The sequence below is a fragment of the Stomoxys calcitrans genome, chromosome 5, assembly GCF_963082655.1.
Source record: "Stomoxys calcitrans chromosome 5, idStoCalc2.1, whole genome shotgun sequence".
Taxonomy (NCBI): domain Eukaryota; kingdom Metazoa; phylum Arthropoda; class Insecta; order Diptera; family Muscidae; genus Stomoxys; species Stomoxys calcitrans.
This window is the reverse complement of record NC_081556.1, coordinates 71,590,533-71,610,301: the sequence shown is the minus strand read 5'-3', so window position 1 is coordinate 71,610,301 and position 19,769 is coordinate 71,590,533. Positions and strand designations below refer to the sequence as shown.

Here is a 19,769-nt window from a genome sequence, read left to right as displayed (position 1 = left end):
ATACGGTCTCTATGCCGTCTGGATGGGGTGGAATGGTGGATAGGTAGAGGTTGAACAGTGCCGATGATATCACCCCACCTTGGGGAACTCCCGGTTTCACTCTACGGTACTTCGACTTCTTATCCCCAAATTCCACAAATGACTGGCGACCACACAGATAATTCGCGATCCAGCGTTTCAGGCCTGGCTGGAGGAATGTGTTGGCGATGTCCTCATGGTTGTATCTCCTGGCGATGCGACTATAGTTGAGCGACAATCCATATTGGACCCCTAATTCTTTTTTTTTATTTTGTCGGAGTGAAGCGGTTTTTGGATTGGAAGAAAGCGGTACCCCGTGCTTTCTCTAAAATTTTTTGATTTGGTTACAAGCAAAGTTTAAAAATTTTCGTAAAAAACACAGTTTATTTAAATTATATAAAAAAATATTATAATAGAGTACATCATATGTCATTTCAGCTGAATAATGCGCTAAGAAGCAGAGACTTTAGATATATAGTAAAGTGCGTTTATGAGTATGTAAAGGAAGACACAACCTGAGCTGCCATTAAAATTTCAGATAGTTACAACCTTAGAATACGATTTAATTGTGATTAAAACATATTTTAAATGTTTAATTTTTTAAAATAGGTATATACATAGTCGTTGAAGAATTCCTTATAATACTGAACAAATAAATAACTAAACAAAATCTAAAACTAGCACTTTTAATTTGGGTATTTTGGAATACCTGGCAACTTCAATTTCGTCATAAGTGATGTGTAAAATTGCTTACAAGCATATAAGGAACAGAACAAAAAAGTGCAAGAGTAAGACTAAGTGAATGATGGATATTGGCAAAAATGGCACAAGGCTTAAGCAATTACTGCTACGGACAGGTCATACAGTTTATGATCCTTGATTGTCCTATGTATTTAAATTCGATGCCTCTGTAACACCATCAGTCGATAATTCAGCTTGGTGCATTAACTTGTCCATTTCTTCCTTGGTAGCTCGTTTAAAGAATCCAGCCCTGTACATGGCATATGTGATAAGAGCTAAGGCCAGTAAACCGCCAAGGACTGCCAAAACTATAACCCATATGGGTGTGCCATACAGTTGATGCTTCGAAATGATATTGTATTTGATGTTTTTGTTTACTACAAATGTTGTGGCCAAAGGATCGCCACTCTTTTGAACATCAAGTCCTACAACGATCACAAAGAACTCCCAAGGTTCGATAAGGATCTGATTAACTTCATTAAGATCCACGTGATATTTCATTGTCACCGTCAATGGTTTGTTGGGCTTAAAATCGTACAGTGAAACAACAGCACGAACGCACAAAGTCGTTTCTGGATCATTGCAGTTGAAAACAATCGTGCGGTTAACCGGAAGAGTACCTTTCAAATCGTCGCTGAGTAATTCGTATGATTTGGTGTTTGCAATGCGGGCGTAGTTTTCTTTGTTCGCTGTAAAAGCTGTGGCATCGCGACGTCTACGACGGTAGGACGCCACACTGGCCATCACGGAATCTGGAAAAGGATAATCAGATGAAGGACTGATCAAATTGTTTTATATATGCAAGACATACTTCCCAAGGACTCCTCCTTAACGTTAAACTCATTCACATGACCCATATTAATGGCGTTATAATGCATACCATTGCTGCCACCATCTTTTGACAATTTTGTAGTGAATTGCGTTGAGAAACTGGCAGTCTTCTCTACAGCGTTCGTCAAGATTTGTGTGGAGTTTTGGAAGAATTGGACATCTTTGATTTGGGAATCGTGCACAGCTTGCATGGTGATGTTGTTCATATCAATAATTTGGACATTTTTGGTACTTCCGGGTATGGTGTAGGCCACAGGTATATCAAAGACAATGCGAATAGAGCCCATCGTGCTGGGTCCAATACTTTTCACCTAAAACGAATTAAAGAATTAAAAAGCGTATAAGAGTTAAAGCACAATGTGTAGACTGATTTAGTTCATAATCTTTCCAATTAAAGCAAACTTTTCATTCCAGTTATTGAATTATTCTATCCACTGAAAAGCACACATAAAATAAGCAGCCTGTAAATGAACGCCCCTACATCGATAAGAAATATTTGTGCAAATTTTGGGCCGGTTTTGCATTAGGTGTCATATGTCGAAATATTGAACGCAGTAGAACGCAGGGTGACGAGGTGGAAATCTGTACATGTGCCGAACTGCTAGGACACTTTTATTTACTGTCGAGCGTATAAGCACGAAGGAGCACCGGGCTTAAGAAACGAGAACACTGAACACTATTACAAAAGTTATACATAGATATAGATATAAAAAAAAAAACAAGTAAGAGCGTGCTAAGTTCGTCCGGGCCCAATCTTATATACCCTACACCATGGGTCGCATTTGTCGAGCTCATGTCAAGGTATCTCTTTTAGGCAAACAATAAAAGATAAAAGAAAAGAATTGCTATGTTATTGGAACAATATCAAGTTATGGTCCATTTCGGACAATAATTGAACTGAATATTGGAAACCATAGTAGAAGTCATTGTATAAAATTTCAGCCAAATCTAGTAAGAATTGCATACTTTATGGGCTAAAAAATAAAATGGGAAGATCGGTTTACAGGGGAGCTGCATTAGTCTATAAACCGATTCATGCCATATTCGACACGCATGTTAAAGGTCATAAGAGAAGCCGTTGTACAAAATTTCAGCTAAATCGGATAATAATTGCCCCCTCTAGTGGCTCAAGAAGTCAAGACCCCAGATCGGTTTATATGACAGCTATATCAAAACGTGGACCGATATAGCCCATTTACAATCCCAACCGACCTACACTAATAAGAAGTATTTCTGCAAAATTTCATGCGGCTAGCTTTACTCCTTCGAAAGTTAGCGTGCTTTCGACAAACAGACGGACGAACGGACAAACATGGCTAGTTCGACTTAAAATGTCATGACGAACAAGTATATATATACTTTATGGGGTCTTAGACGAATATTTCAAGGAGTTACAAACAGAATGACGAAATTAGTATACTCCCATCCTATGGTGGAGGGTATAAAAAAACAACTGGAAAAAACTAAATCAAGTAAAAAAGCACTAACCTCGGTCGGGATGAAGTTTTGAAAACCTACTTCCTTGGGCATATATAAACAACATTTCGTTTAAATCCGGTACGGGAAAGCCAGACGGCACCAGCTTAAAATCTCAGTACCTATGATACTTGATATGAGTAGGCGAGTTATCGGCACCTTAAAATAACCAATGGCAATAATCTTCCAGCGGTTGTCGGTCCTATGGACCAGAACGGCCTCTTGAGCTTGACGAGAATCGCTATCTCCACATTTAATTGCCGCAAATGCACCATTATGTACCTGCAGTAGCTACATCGACATTCGATCCGAATTGGACCCAACTCGCCACAAATCACTCTTCAAAATATCAACAAAATCGGGTAATAAAGGGGTCTTTTGTGGGTTTAAGACCGTCAATCTGGGGGATCGATATATATGGCAATTATACCCACATGTGATCCGATCAGCATCATAATCGGGGAGGTTAGAGCTAGTGGGTTTCAAATTGCACACTGTTCTTAATTTCAGCGTAATCGGGTAAAAATTCGTTACTTAAGGGTGAAAGGCCTTTAATCGGGAGATCAACCTTTATGGAGGCTATACCAAAAATGATCCAACCTAAACCATACTCGACATGAACACATAACACAACTCACTGTGTTAATTCTCCTGCTGAAATGAACTACTTCTGTCTTTCACGGATTTATACCCAGACCACTTTCGGTAGCCCACTTTGCTGTTGCACGTAGAGCTTCCTGTAGTACATCTCTTAGAGTGCTGGGAAACTTTCGCCTAACCGCAATTGCCACGTCATCAGCATACGCGAACACTTTTACACCTTTTTCTTCCAAAGACAATAATATATTTTAATGGCTATATTTCAAAGTAGAGGAGACAGTACACCTCCCTGAGGAGTTCGTCTGCTGACCCATCTTTTCAGATCCACAGATCCCAAGCCTGCCGTAATGCATACTTTAGTAAGTAAGTTATTAATAAGCTTTCTTTCGGCAGAGTTGATGCCTAGAAACTCAAACTCCTTCATGATTGACGTCGGTTTTACATTATTGAAAGCACCTTGTCAATGTTAAGAAATGCTACCATTGTATATTCCTTGACAGCAAAAGAACCCTCTATGCAGCCGACTAGGTCGTGAAGGGCTGTTTCAGTGGATTTACCTTTACTATATGCATGCTGCTGCCGCGACAGGCGATCTCCAGGGATCTTTGCCCTAAGATATATTTCTATCAACCTCTCAAGAGTCTTCCACATAAAGGATGACAGATTAATAGGACGAAAATCTCTCGCCTTCATGTGGTAGGGTTTTCCTGCTTTCGGAATGAAAATGACCTTCGTGTGCCTCCTTTCCACAGGCATATATGACATTCTGAAACAAGCAGAATATGTCACCCTAAGCCAGGGAACCAGTTTATCAGAAACAGCTTGTGATTCTACCGGTAATACATCATCAGGGCCTGGCGACTTAAAGGAATCGAAACTTCTTATCGCCCAAAGGGTTTTCGGCTCAGACATAATTTCCATAATAGCCTCCGACGAATGCATACTAGTGTCAATCTCTTCTGGCGTCACGTTGTCCATTGGAGGATTTTCCCGGAAATGTGTATCAACGAGTAGTTCTAGTGTTTCCTCACTAGACATATGTCCATACATTTTCTGACTTCTGGATATACCCCACCGTAATAAGTCTCGAGGACAGAATCTTCCTTAGCCTGGAGGCATCAGATGTATCCTCCACGGAGCTGCAAAATTCTGAGCTTTTCTCAGCTCACCCTTATATTTTCTTAGCACAGCCTTATAGATGTCCCAATCGTGTGGTACTTGTGGCTTTTGCTCTGTTGAAGAGTTTTCTGCAGTCCTTCCTTAGACTAACCAGCTCTGGGGTCCACCATGGCGATTGGTGTTTGCCTCTTGGCTTTGCACTAGGGCTTGCTGACACATCATTCATTCAGGGCCTTCGTGATCCGCTTGACCACTGTGTCTATATCCTCAGTAGTTTCCACTTCCTTTTCTGGTCTAGAAGGGATAGTGGTGTAGAATTTGTGCCGAAAATTATTCCATTCCGCCTTTCATCTGTTTGGCCGTGGAACCACTACTTCAGTATTTTCATCAATGCTGAAACTAATATAACGGTGATAGAAAAGCTGTGGTTATCCAACACTTCCCAGTCGCAAATTTTTCCACCTATATCTGCCGATAAAAAGGTAATATGTAGTATCTCCTGCCTGTTCCTTTATTACAAATCGCCAGATTGCACCTTATAACATATTCAATAACCAGCTCCCCCCATTTCGTTGACATCCGAACTTCCCCATATCTGGTGATGTGCATTAGCATCACTTTCTACAATGAGGCTTTCTTCCCTACATAAGCGGCTTCAGGTTTGAAGGCGGCATCTCTGAATCGTGTGCCATATATAGGGAAGCCAACCAGTTATGAGACTTGTTTATTTCAAGGCTGGCTACAGCTAAATCTTCAGTGCTTAGCGATAGCTCCTCAGGCAAGTGTTCAGCAACAACTGCTGAGTCGTCTCCTGATTCCCCAACCCTACCGCTTCTATAGACCTTCTGTTTCAACTTGTTGAATCCGTAAGATACAACCCCTTCAAACTTGTTGAGGTCTGCGAGACAGCCGGAGTTTAGTACGAATACTGCATGTCTCCGCTCACCATCAGCCTCATCCAATCTACCAATCTTCAGGATCTGAGAGAATTCTTGGTATCCAAGCATTGGTTGAGAAGGAACATCTTCCTTCTTGATTAAATCTAGTGCTGTACCTGGCTAGATCTGACCAATCTTTTTTAGCGCACAACGATATATTTCAATTGAGCGTTGATACCCGAAGGCAATTAGTCTGTATCGGTCTCGATACCAGCCAGCATCGTCAAAAACTGGAGGAGACCCAGGAAATTCCGAAAGGGCATCAGAGTGTACTGATGACAGTCCATTAACTATCCCACTCCAATTATTCCTAGGTATACGGCCCTGTTCTTCTCCCTTGTCGACAACTGCCATCACTCAACTATCCCTAGCGACATTAGCAAAGAGAATTCTTGGTATCCAAGCATTGGTTGAGAAGGAACATCTTCCTTCTTGATTAAATCTAGTGCTGCACCTGGCTAGATCTGACCAATCCTTTTTAGCGCACAACGATATATTTCAATTGAGCGTTGATACCCGAAGGCAATTAGCCTGTATCGGTCTCGATACCAGCCTGCATCGTCAAAAACTGGAGGAGACCCAGGAAATTCCGAAAGGGCATCAGAGTGTACTGATGACAGTCCATTGACTATCCCACTCCAATTATTCCTAGGTATGCAGCCCTGTTCTTCTCCCTTGTCGACAACTGCCATCACTAAACTATCCCTAGCGACATTGGCAAAGGTTCTTGGACCCATCTTACTGTTGTTCGCCCTAATTCCTTTAGGCATGGGATGCTCTCTAGGTGACCGCAGCCTTTCGGCTGACTGCGTTACAGTTTCCGAATCCAGACATGTAGTCTTTGGGGTCCCTATTAGTGAGAGTCTTGGGATCATTCGCACCAAGCCTCTCAATAAACCTGAAAGTGATGCGTCGTCTATTATTCCATCCTCTTAAAGAGAGTGTTGGTTTGCCAGGGAAGGCCGGTGGCCTAGGCAAATTATAGGCATGCGAAGAAAGAATAGGTTCGGCCTTGTCCTTAAGACTCGAACCAGGTGTCTTCGTCTAAAGCCCCTGTTAAGCAGCCGTCTGTCGGCTAGTGGAGTCTGGTGCAGCCGCTCCACCAGTCGGGGTTTCAGTAGCGGACAATGTGCTACGGCCTGTACCGCAATTCTGCGAACATTTTTCTCATATTAAAAGCACTCTTACGCTCTAATTAACTATTTGCAGACGTATCTGAATTTTTTTAAGAAAAACAAAAGAAAAATACTTTATAGCCACTGTAATTAATGATTTTTTTTTCTCGTCGTTAAAGTAAACATCAACTAACTACCTGCCGTTTAGTTAACGAATTTTCACTCGTTAGCGAAACAGCTGATTTAAATGATGTCGATTATCGTTAAAAGTGGCTACTGAATACCAAATTCGTTAACGTGTCTGTTATCGCTTTTTAACTAGACGAATTTCGTTAAAACACTTTGCTGAATTCCACGTCTGATACCACCACCGCAGCTGTTGGGTCTTTGGAGTCCATTCTAAGCATACTCCCGGGCTCTAGATCTGCCGCTTCACTGGAAACAGACGCAGATCATCAGCCGCCTAATGGATACCTCTATCGCAGCTATCCTTGAGTGACTTCAATTTTTCTTCCAAAAATAATGACCTATTACAAGTTACAGGAAAATTCTTGCGGAGTGAAATAACAAAACGTCCGCTCCACTCAAGGGTTCAAACAAGAGCTTTCGAGTTAGTTCTGCTCAATTTTGTGGTAGCTTTACTCATTCGAAAGTTTATGTACTTTAGGCAGACAGACGGACGGACATTGCTAGATTGACTTAAAATGTTGTGGTGATAATGAACTGAAATGTCGATTCACATTCAACTCAAGAGAAATCATGACTCACGAGACACTCACAAAACTAATCACGACCCACGAGAAAAACCATGACTCTCGAAAAACTTACGACTCACGGTAAAAAGTCACAGTCGTGAGCAGGATTTCACTCACTCAGGTTCACGTAAGAATAATTTTGATTTCATAAAGATCACTCACGCTCACGCGATTTGATTTGTATCTCTCTAATGATATACGTGATTCACACGTGACACGATAACTCACGTGCTCACCTTTACTTTAAACCCTATTTGTCAGTAATCATTTTAAGGCGTGAGTACGAAAAAAAAGGAAATTTGTTCCACTTATTCACCAATCAAGTGTGGTAATACAAAAGAAAATCAAATTTCTATGGCAAGAAATATTTTAAAGTTGCAGCGAGGGGTATTTGGCGGGCGATTTATTGATAGTACCTTGAATTTGGTGAAGATCACTCCAATAGCAACATAAAATGAACTTGTATGAAGGCTTCATCTCTAAGCCATAAAAGACATTTGTGCCAATTCCCGCTTGACGATGCATGCTTCCCTGAATGAATCCCCATTTTGCAAGCCAAATACCACACTATGCGTTGCCTCAATCTTTTTTATGCCGCATTTAATTCGCAATATCTAGGTCAATATTTTCACATTTTACTTACATCGTAAACATTAATAACTTCTGCAGAACCCGTCATTTTTTCCAGATTAATAGGTTCCGTCGATGGTTTTCTAAAATTGAAAAAAAAAAAAAAACGCATAAGAAGAGAATCCAATAAGTATTTGATTCTCATTATCTCATACCCAACAGCGTCGATTTCTGTATACTCCTTTAGAGCAATCACATCTGAAGCAACATTATCGGATGCATTCAGTTCTTTGCCAGTACTGAAGACTTTTGCCATTAAAGTCATACTCTGCCCAGTTATGCTGCTAGTGTCGAAGATAACGTTGATAGAGTCCTTGGAGCCTTTTCCCATAGGTTGGCCACGGTTCAGATCGCAGAGCAGAGATGAGTCCTGTTGATTTAGTTTGCAATTTGATGGTATTTTTGCAAACGGCATATGGTTGGAGGAAGTGATATTGATTTGGGGTAAATAGGCAGTTTCGCCATTGTTAGCCACTTCGTATGAGACACTGAAGGTGCGACTACTGCCCAAGATGAAGGTGTGGCTACCAAAAAGCATCATTGTGAATACACAAAATTAACCATTGGATGTTAAACAAAGTTACTTACTCCAGATTGCTTTTGACTTGCAAATCAGCTACACATATCGCAGTGGCACATCCGGTGCTGAAGATTATTTTTTCAGTGGTTGATTTGGGTTCTGCGGGATCTACGGCAGCACAACTCTCACAGAATACTGTAAATGACAACACTACATAATTTACCGGCAATAGGATGAATCTGGTCGACATTACCTTCAGAATTGGGTACTCCCTTAATCAGTCCATAATGCAGTTCCATTTCAATGGGCTTGAAGATATCGCCAACGCTAAAGCGCACATTGCAATCGAATACCTTGCATTGGGTCTGGGTGGTGGCAGTGACGTTGAATTGCATTTCATTGCTGCTCGTAGAAGCGATTGTAACTCGTTTCACTTGGGAATCGAGCACCACATGCATGGCCAAGTCCTGCGATTTCATTTTGGTCGATGTAGTTGCAATGCTGTAGCACACAGTCACCGGGAATGAGGTCTGCTCGGGCTTAATCTCACGCGTTTGCGACGATATGGTTGCCTTGATAGAAACTACCGGATACGAGCGATACACAAATACTGTTTCGGCATTGGGAGCTCCAATGGCGAAATCATTGAACCCATTGCCATCGATGTCCGAGCCCTTGGCAATGCCATGGCCAAACATAGCTGATCCATAAGCAGGATTCGCAGTTCCCGTGAAAGGAAAATGTTGGCTGTGGTGATCGCGTAAGCCACGTTCCCCACCAAGGTATACAAAAACGGAGCCATCGTTTGCAAATGGTGCACCAACGGCAATGTCATTAAATCCATCGTGATTGATATCACCCAAAGAAGTGAGTGTGGTGCCGAATCTTGCCTTCCCCCTTACCGGTGAGACCATTATCTTCCGATCGAAGTTTAACTATTCAATGAAAACGAATATAACTCAATTCAACTCAGCGGCAATTAGTAGGACTTACATTTCCTTGATTGAGAAAAACGTAGATTGCGCCATCATCGAACATTCCTGAGATACTATGCTGCGGCGCCGAAACAATGACATCTGTCAGGCCGTCACCGTTGATATCCTCTGCTAGAACTGCATAGCCAAAATATTCCCCAAATTCGGTGCCGCGAAATACAAATAGCTTTGTTAACTTTTCTCCGGCCAGATCAAAAATATAAGCCTGAGGGATTTGCAAATCAAAGTGTTTAGTTATTATATTTTGATGGTTGCATCTTCGTAACACACAAAGTACAATACTTTACCTCTCCAGCCTGGTGATTGGCTTGTGGTGCTGTGGCTACATACAACAGTTTTTTGTTATTGTTCGAATCAAAATATCCCGAACTAACCGAATAACCAAAATATGAGTCATCAGGTTGGCCGAATTTGTAGGGATTCGGAACATCTGTTTCGTACTTTGTCATTGGACCAGGTTCAACATCTGCCTGCCGATTGATGCGTGAAACTCGACTGGTATCGCGACGACTTAAACTGGGCTCATCGGTCTCCACTGATTTTCGATAGCGTATAATCGAGCCTTTCCATGTGTGAATGCCCGGGGCACCAATTAGAAACTCCTCGTTGTCGGGTGTGATGTGCACACTTAGACCCTGTTCGGCCAATATGTAGTTGTAAATGCGTTCTCCATTCTCATATACAACTTGGTCCTTTGTACCTCGCAGTGGAGATATTTTTGTTACATTCTGAGGATTTTCGGCTAGTGTGTTCTTGATCCAATAGCAGACACCATGCATTAAATACTCAGTTGGTATAGGAGTTATGAAACGTGGTGCGCAAACTATTAGCTTATCCGAGTCCGTCGGCCCACCATCTATGGCTGCCCCCAGCCATTGGAAATCACGCTTTTCAGAATCGTAAGAATAGTCGCCCGAAGGTAGATCGAAGTTACCACGATCTTCGAAAACATATGTATTACATTGAGTCGTTCCAAAGATGGGGCAACGATATATTGCACCCGTCTCATTGATTGTACGTTGTGACTCCAAGGTCGATTGAGCACGGGGTGCACCAACAATAATTCTGTTAACAAAAGAAAAAAAAAATAGAGAAACATAAGTCAATTGTTATGATGACACAACAATTTCAAATACTTGGTAGTTTTAAGTAATTGACTCATATGTGCTCATTGCTTGATTGAGCTGTTATATTCATTTAAGAATACTTTAATCGTTCAAGGAACGATATCTAATCGGCTGTATGGTGTTCATGAATTTACTTAACTAGTTTCTATTTATACATAAGACTTTATTCTCCGTTAAGCCAGTAATGGCTTGTTGTGCACTCTAAATACTAAGAAGTAACTTCGAAGAAGAAACTATTAAGTTGGAAATTCCGTGCTACTTACAAAATACTTAATTGTTTTCCATACCACTACTCTAAGTTGATTCATGTCTGGTATTGTGTCCTCACCTAAGTCCCGGTGTGTTTTAGCCGCGAAAGCCAGACATAGGAAATGCTGCAATGTCTCATATTCTTCCCCACATGCCCTACACATATTTACTATCAGTTGCGGCACCGATTTTACATAACTGAACTCGTAGTCCTATGTGTCCCATTATGATACCGAAAGCTATACTGACCTCCTTCTTACTACCTTTCAGCAGTAGCCTCGTCTTCTCACGGCCTGGATATTGCCATAGGATTTTCGCTGTCCTACCGACAGTTACGCTGTTCCACAGGGTTACATGCGCATTTGTCGCCCACACTCTTAACATGGACTGCGTCGACCCGAAAGGCTTTATTGATGATAGTTTTATGAAAGACGTATATTGATAGTGGTGGCCAGAGAGCTGCCTCTGGCCATCATTGCCAAATCGTCTGCCTTCTCATTCCCGGTTACTCCGCTATGCCCTGGCACCCAAACGACGTGGATCATGCCATCCTCATAGAAGGCGGTAATCTCATTCTTACATTCCAAGACTGTTCGTGATCTTACAGTCCTGTTTGTTATTGCCCTTATGGCCACCAGTCGCGTTAACACACATCAGCTCACGCATCCCGTTTTCGCTCGGATCTCTGTCTGCAGGAGCGTATTCTGGTCAGGCAGCCTAAACAGATCTCAGTCCCTGGGTTCTCAATTTAAACCCCCCAGGCTCTGCCCTCTAGCTTTGATCCATCCGTGTAACGTGATCTTCCAAATGGCAATACTAGGGTTCCGTTAATCTAAGTCTGTGCCGTCTGAATTATCCGATCGGAAACCTCTTCCATTCCTTTCATGATTCCTACTGTCGCCTCTATTCCGCGATGGTATGAGCTGCTCCTCTTCTCAATCCATTCTCCCATCGCATTAGGTCTCAAAGCCGCAGTAGCGGGCTAACAACTAATCTGTATATCTATGGTACGTATATCTAGAAAAGTTTCCAGTGCTCAAGTGGATGTGGTATTCATCGTTCCAATTATGCCAAGACAACATGTTCTGTTATGTTGTACTTTTTTTCCATCGCAGTCCACCAAACTACTGAGGCGAAAGTAAGTATCGGGTGTGGTATCTAGTCACCCTCCAGTAGAGCTAGTGGACTATCCTCGGATTTAGGCCCCATTTCGAGTCTGCGGCCCGTCTACATAGTGCCCAACATTTGTGAGCATACTCGGTACGCTCCCGAATTAGACACTTCCAATTCAGTTTCCTGTCCAAGATCACACGTAAGTATTTGACCTTGTCAAATATCAAAATTGTTCTATTGAGGAAAAGTGGTGCGTCAACTTGACCCACCTTCGGCTTCCTCTTGAATAGGCAGATTTCAGTCTTCTCTGGGTTAACATTAAGACCCCTAGGTCTAGCCGAGTTATATGCCATATGGTTCGGATGTTATAATACTTCTTAGGGGTAAAGCTAAGAAGTATTATAACATCGTCTGCATAGCAGACAGGTTAAAATCCCTCCTCAGCCAGCATCCGCAATAGGTTATTTATGGTGGTCATCCCAAAGAGTGGCGATAAAATGCCCCCTGTGGCGTGCCCTGTGCCACTTTCTTCCTTAGATTTATTTCATAGGACACACAATTTACCCACCAGTTCCTTAGCATATGTGTTGTCCTGTCCCTTAAGGCCGGGTCCACCCGATACTGGTCGTGTGTGCGGTTTGGCATCGAAGGATTCTTCTATTTTATACAAAAACTCGTGCAGGGCAGTCTCCACCGACTTTCCCTTGACATAGGCATGTTGTTTGTATTTGAGCACTAAGAAGGATGTACAACTCTTTATCATGGTAACCACAATGCGTTCCATGGTTTTGAGTAGAAAGGAGGTAAGGCTTATAGGTCTGTAGGCCTTTGGTGTCGCATAACTTGCCTAGTCGAGGGGTGGGTATAAATACTACCCTTGCCTCCTGCCAGGGTTTCGGCGCAAATGCAAGTCTTAGGCACTCTATAAAAATAGTTGCCAGATGAGGCGCCAGATGGTCTGCCTCTTTCTGTAGTAACACCAGAAATATTCCATCAGGTCCGGGTGACTTAAATGGTTTGAAGCTAAATAAGGATTCCTTCACCATAAATTCTGAAATGATAAGCCTTCGATCAATAGCATTGATCAAAATAATATTGTGTTCCATTTCACACATATTTAATGCGAAAAGATGTGCGAATGAGTCAAATATGTCTCGCTTCAGACACAAAGTCGCGAGGCTAGACAAAAAAAAAAATACGAAAAATAGAAAGTGTAGTTTTTTATCTCTCTGTTAACGCAACCCAAAAAATCGCCTGACTATTCTGTCGATCTGGCAAATACACGAAATTAGTGAGTAATATATTACCATTAAGTTAACGAAACTAATTAAATGTCAAGAAGCGTCTCTAAATTTTCGCCATTTTTAGTCGGCATATTTTTTTGTTGGTTCATACGCAGTTCTCAGCCATTACAATTTTCTATGAATAACTAGTGGATTCCATACTATAGAGTACGGTGTGAATGTTTGCATTTATTCTCTATTATATTTTATGTTTATTTGTTTTAGGAATTTTAATATAAGTCAATTTGTTCAATAAATCTATTCTTCTTCGAACTACGCCTGATGAATATGCCATTAAAAATTGGATCCAAGTACCCAGGAAGTCGCCCGAAACTCCTCCAAGCAGACAAATTGAATGTTCCTATTAACATGGGGCTCAAATGAAAGGTATTAGGGAGTAGATTACAAATCTGGCATAGAAAATCAGGTCGAAGTATAGGGGGTCACCCCACCCCCCAAAAACCCCCCAAATGGGCATATTAGCCAATCACGACTATATGGGACTCGATTTGTTTGTTTGTTCCGTATAGACTTAAAAACGGCAGAACCGATTTTCTCGAAATTTTCACAGATTATGGTCTGGAAGGAAAGATAGGCTATATAATTTTTCGATATCGGAAGTGGGGCGTACCCACCGCTTACTCCAAAAACGACACCCAAAATCTAAAGTTGACCGATCGAAACAATATGGGTATCAAATGCAAAGTTATTGGAAAATAGAATACGAATATGGTATTAAAATTCGAGTCTAAGTAGCCAGTGGGCCGCTCCAACACCAAAACTTCCCTAGACAGACATAATGGACGTTCATGTCAATATGGAACTCAAATGAAAGGTATAAGGGCAAAAATAAAACGCAAAAAAGTTTCCAGTGCAAGTCAATTTGTTTGCCATGAAGTGGTAATGCTACCTGTCAATACAATACGAGAAAAAAGTGCAAATATTTGTTAAACTTGTCAAGATTTGTGGACGCAATTTTATAAATCATTAGTTTAAACTTTATTATGCTATTCACAATAGAGATGACGCAGGAAAAATTTTAATAAAATTTAACGAGTCATGTTTACAAAAATACCAAGCTTCCTTAGTAAGGTAATGTGTTAACATAGGAATTACTTTATTCTAATTGACTATTACAACATTAGTCCCACCAGCCGAACGTAGAATTGCGTTCCACTCGCCTCGATCTTCAGCGTACAATTTATAATTTCTGACACCAAGTTTCGAGGTGTCTCCCACCACTGATCTTTCCATTAGGCTTTTGGTCTTCCCGGTTTACGTATACCACCGTGTTTGCCTTCAAAAGTCTTCTTTGCTGGAGTTTCTTCATCCATTCTGACAAAATGACCTAGCCAACCCAGACATCGTTTTTTAATACGTATAACTATGCTATCGTCGCAATACAGCTCCTGGTTCATACAAAGCTTATATTCTCCATTAACCCAAACTCGTCCATACATTTTACAAATAATCTTTCTCTCAATCACTCCAAGCACTACCTCGTCTGCTTTCACACTTACCCATGCCTCAACTGCATATAACAACACGGTTCGTATCAGTGTCTTGTATAGGACTTGAAAGGTATTTGAGAGTAGAAAAGGAATCCAGTTGTAGGTAAGCCCCAAAGCACTCATTTTCGAACATATTAATATGGGGCTCAAATAAAAGGTTTTTGTTAGTAAAGAACGAATTTGATATCTATTTTAGGAGAAAATAGCGGAGTGCCAGCTCCAACCCCAAAACTCCTCCAATTCGAACATATTTATCGACCATGGCAATTTTGGGCTTGAATTAAAGTTATTTGGGGGTAGGCACGAGTTTGACATCCATATTTGGTAAGGTACTATCCCACACCAAAAAGCATTCCCTGTCAAATGGATAGAAAGACCAATCACGACAATATAGGGCTGAAATGAAACAGGCGAAGTGTCTGGGTGTCACTCGCAAAGTACACCCCAAACCGTACAATATAGGAGTCCAAAGAAAGGTATATGGGAGTAGAGCAAAAATATGCCCATGAACATTTCATTAAAGAACAGGGGCCAAGGTCTGATTCAAGCATAAGCTCAATGATAAATGACCTCTTTTTTACATGACTTCTATGCATGGCATAGTACCTCACAAATGTTGCCAACATTAGGAGGGGATAACCACCACTTAAAATGTTTCCAATGTTCTCGCCAGGTTCGGCTAGTAACACTATATTATGAGATATATAAAATTTAAGTGAAACAAATTTTGAAATAATCTTTTTTCCTATCAGAAAAACTTCAAATGCTTTGAAACTTGAAATTTTATGTGATAATACATAATAAATAAACAAACAAAAACAAAAAAGGAAATGTTAAAAAAATAATTTTAATTTTTTAGTGCAATTTTGCACAATCCACATATAATTAATTGTCTGGGGTAATTATATGAACTTTCAACTTTTCAAATTCAACCATGGAAAGGTAAACTCCCCGTTTAGACTGTTGGAAATTGGCTTTTATATCAAAAAACAATTGGTGTGCTTCCTGGTCAGAAGAATCGCTCATATATGTCCACATTGGGAAATGTTAGGTTATGTTACGTCCTTGATAGAACTTCCTAAGCTCACTCATAACATTGTAACAAATCTCGATTAAGCTTCCCTATTTATCGAATAAATATGGAACGGTGAACTGTAGCAGACCTCTGAAAAGCCATGACAAATACCATTCAAGCCTTAAATATTTGTTTATACGAGGGTGGCCTTTTATATTTGGGGATTAGAGAACACAAAAACAAATAATAATCATCGAAAATCGCTTTTTGTTTTTCAAATATTCTTCAATATCTATACACTGCTGCAAGGCATTCGAACCAATTGTCGAAGCACTTTTGCCACTCTCCAAAACAAGCATTCTGAACGCATCAACCGCTTCTTCAGATGTTGAAAAACGTTGACATTAAAAAGAAGTCATTCGGCCATCAAATCGATGTTTTGAGTGCTCAAAAATTCAGTTGTTTTATATTTTTGGAGCATTTTTTTCGACCAAACGATACGAGCCTTTTTTTGAGCGATTGTCAAATTGTGTGGGATCCAACGCGAACAAATTTTTTTGACGATAAATTGTTCATGCAATTTTGAATCTATGCTGGTCCCACTAAGGTTGTCTCAATCTCACGATAGGTCACATGACGATCTTGCAATATCAGTTGGCGCACAGCACCAATGGTTCATGGAATAACAATTGATTTTTGACGACCTTCACGATTCTTGTCTTGGAATGAACTACGACCTCGGTTGAATACACCATACCATCGATAAACAGTGGTCCTTGATGGAGCTTCATCGCCAAAAATTTAATAAATTTGTTGTTGAGTTAATCCACGTCGAAAGTTGTAAACCAGTAAGGAAAGGCAAAAGTCGGTGCCGACTTTATAAAGGCCTACACCTACCCTATAAAAACAAAAGGGGGCTACATCTAACTCTGATCCAATTTTGATGGACCTCGGCGGATGTATCCAGATAGGTTATTAAAATTCCTGTATCGAATTTCGAGTAAACCAAATATGTTCAAAATGTTATAACTACGGTTGACAAATGACAACAAATTACCCAAAATCTGAGGAACATATACATGGGAGTTACATCTAAATCTGAGCCGATTTCGACCAAACTCTATGGATATTGTGGAAGTCGTCGAGGAAACCGTGGTACAAAATTTTGGGAAGATTGGTCAATAAATGCGCTTGCAGTGGGTCTAGGAGTGAAAATCGGGCGATATATATATATGAGACCTATATCTAAACCTGAACCGATTTCTATGATATTGATCAGTAATAATAAGAGTTATAAGAAAAGGCTTCCTGCCAGATTTCGAGAGAATCGGTTACCAAATGATAATTTTATTGCATTATTACTGCAAATCGGACGAACATATATATGGAAGCTATATCCAAATCTGAACCGATTTTTTCCAATTTCAATAGGCTTCATTTCTAGGCCAAAAAACATGCCCATACCAAATTTAAAGACGATCGGATGAAAATTGCGACCTGTACTTTGTACACAAATTAACATAGACAGACAGACGAACATAGCTAAATCGAATCAGAAAGTGATTCTCAGTCGATCGGTATACTTATCAATGGGTCTCTTCCTTTTGGGTGTTACAAACAAATGCACTAAGTTATAATACCCTGTATGACAGTAGTGGTGTAGGGTATAAAAATAATCGTACGAAATTTTCCATTTTTTGGGCGAGATGAGTCTTTTAATTCACTGTAAACAACACAAATATCGCTCGCATGTCAAACGTTCTGCCTTACTATAGAGATGTCAATTGGCAGATTGCAACACAAAGGTTGTCCAATCCGGAAATATAAAAGGCAACCCTCGTAACTGTCCTGCGCGGATAATGTTATGTATTGTACATATAGTTGTAGTTTCAAGCTTTATATGATTCTATTCCCATTATGATGGCTTCCAAAGTTAGGCCTGACCGAACTAACGTATTTTCATTTTTTATAGCACTATGTGCTTTGTTCAATCATATTTTTATCTTCCATTGGGAAGTTTGATAAGATTGCAATATTTGGTTAATTTATTTTTGTTTAAAAGCTGACAAGAGTAAATGACACCCTCTCAAAGTATGGGTTGTCGTTACCTTGACAGAGGTACACATTGTCATTAATCATCAAGTTGTAACCTTTTCCCAGTGGCATTCGTCTTGCTTTGGTTTTTTTGTTATTGTGGTCTGGACTTATATGATAATTTTTAATTGGCCATTTGGGTGCTTACTCGAACAGGGTTAAATTATTGAAATGAGACACTTATGCGATTGATGGCTTAATATGAATGTCGTCGGTCACGTTCATTTGCACGTAAATAGAGAAGCTACCAGTGTTTCTGAAAAATGCAACTAAGCATCTGAGTTTTGGGTTTGCTAATTGGAATGCGGCCGGAATTGAATGCATTTGAACCTTATTTGTTATTAATTAGAATTTTTATTAATAAGTGCAGTGCCAAATGGAAATGTATTCACTCAACTGTCAGACAATCATATTTCGCATTAAGGAAAAGGTTGGTCAAATACGCCTATTTCTCACGGGCAATAAATTACGTGTTTCAATAGATGGAAGTGGAAGTAGCTTATTACACAAATAAGAGAAATCTTTTTCAAAGCTTTAGATTTTAAGCATCATTTTTTTTATATGGGTGGTATATTCATTTTGTCATTTTGTTTTTTTTTTTTTTTTGCAACACAAAATATACATTTCTGGCCCTATAAAGTATGTATACTTGGCCGGGTGGATTTGTAGGGATGAAAAAAAAAAAAAAAAAAATTAAAAATCGCATAGCAAAAACGTAAACTACATACTATTCTAAGAAGTTGCGCCAAAAAAACATGTAACTAAAATAAAATCCTAATCCGAGCCTCTCGACTTCAAATTTTTACTCCCTCCACCATAAGATGGGTGTATACTAATTTCGTAATTCCGTTTATAACACCTCGAAATATTCATCTAAAACCCCATAGAGTATATACATTCTTGATCGTCATGACATTTTAGGTCGATCCAACCATGTCCGTCCGTCTTTCGAAAACACGCTAACTTTCGAAGGAGTAGGTTAGGTTAGGTTTAAGTGGCAGTCTGTCATCAGACTCACTTAGACGTTTTCGTCCATTGTGATACCACATGAACAGAAGAAGGAAGATGCCTTTTAGTTCCTACCGTTGAACCATCCAGATCGCTTTAAAAAGCCCAGTAACTTGCGAATGTTCACATTCGCTAAATCAGATAGGTTCTCAAAAAAATTAGAACCTGAAGTGGAACTCCTTCTAACTACTAGTGCGGGACACACACACAGAAGGTGTTCTATAGTCTCTTCTTCCTCTATGTCCCCACAGCTTCTGCAAAAGTCGTTGCTGGCAACCTTCAGTCTGTCAGCATGTTTTTCGATTAGACAGTGATCTGTCTTGACGGACACAATGATTGAGACGTCTGTTCTAGCCAATGACAGCAAAGCAGTGGACCTCTTCAAGTCTAGATGAGGCCACATAGATTTGGAATGCTCACAGCCCCCTCTTTGTGATCATCTATCATTCGTTGCCCTTCGGGCCTGGTCCTGAAATCTCAGCTTACATGTCGCTAGTGGCATACCCACAGATTCCAGTGTCCCTGGAATGTGTAAGGTAGTTCCTGGTCTCGCAAGCTTGTCTGCTTTAGAATTCACTGGGATATCTCTGTGGCCCGGGACCCAGAACAGGTGAATTTTGAACTGTTCAGC

The 19,769-nt window shown here is 40.4% G+C and overlaps 1 protein-coding gene across 1 annotated transcript in view; it reads right to left on the bottom strand.

The window, feature by feature from the left end:
* Positions 1–382: 382 nt before the first annotated feature.
* The window catches only part of LOC106088762 (integrin alpha-PS3), a 33,176-nt gene continuing 13,789 nt past the window's right edge, over positions 383–19,769 (bottom strand). The window contains exons 2-9 of the mRNA XM_013254431.2: positions 10,026–10,803; positions 9,737–9,943; positions 8,997–9,678; positions 8,812–8,938; positions 8,379–8,747; positions 8,237–8,306; positions 1,571–1,901; positions 383–1,511 (exon numbers count right to left, since the gene is read on the bottom strand). Of these exons, the coding sequence (XP_013109885.2) occupies positions 904–1,511; positions 1,571–1,901; positions 8,237–8,306; positions 8,379–8,747; positions 8,812–8,938; positions 8,997–9,678; positions 9,737–9,943; positions 10,026–10,803 (3,172 nt within the window). The 3' untranslated portion in view covers positions 383–903. The remainder of the gene's footprint in view (positions 1,512–1,570; positions 1,902–8,236; positions 8,307–8,378; positions 8,748–8,811; positions 8,939–8,996; positions 9,679–9,736; positions 9,944–10,025; positions 10,804–19,769) is intronic.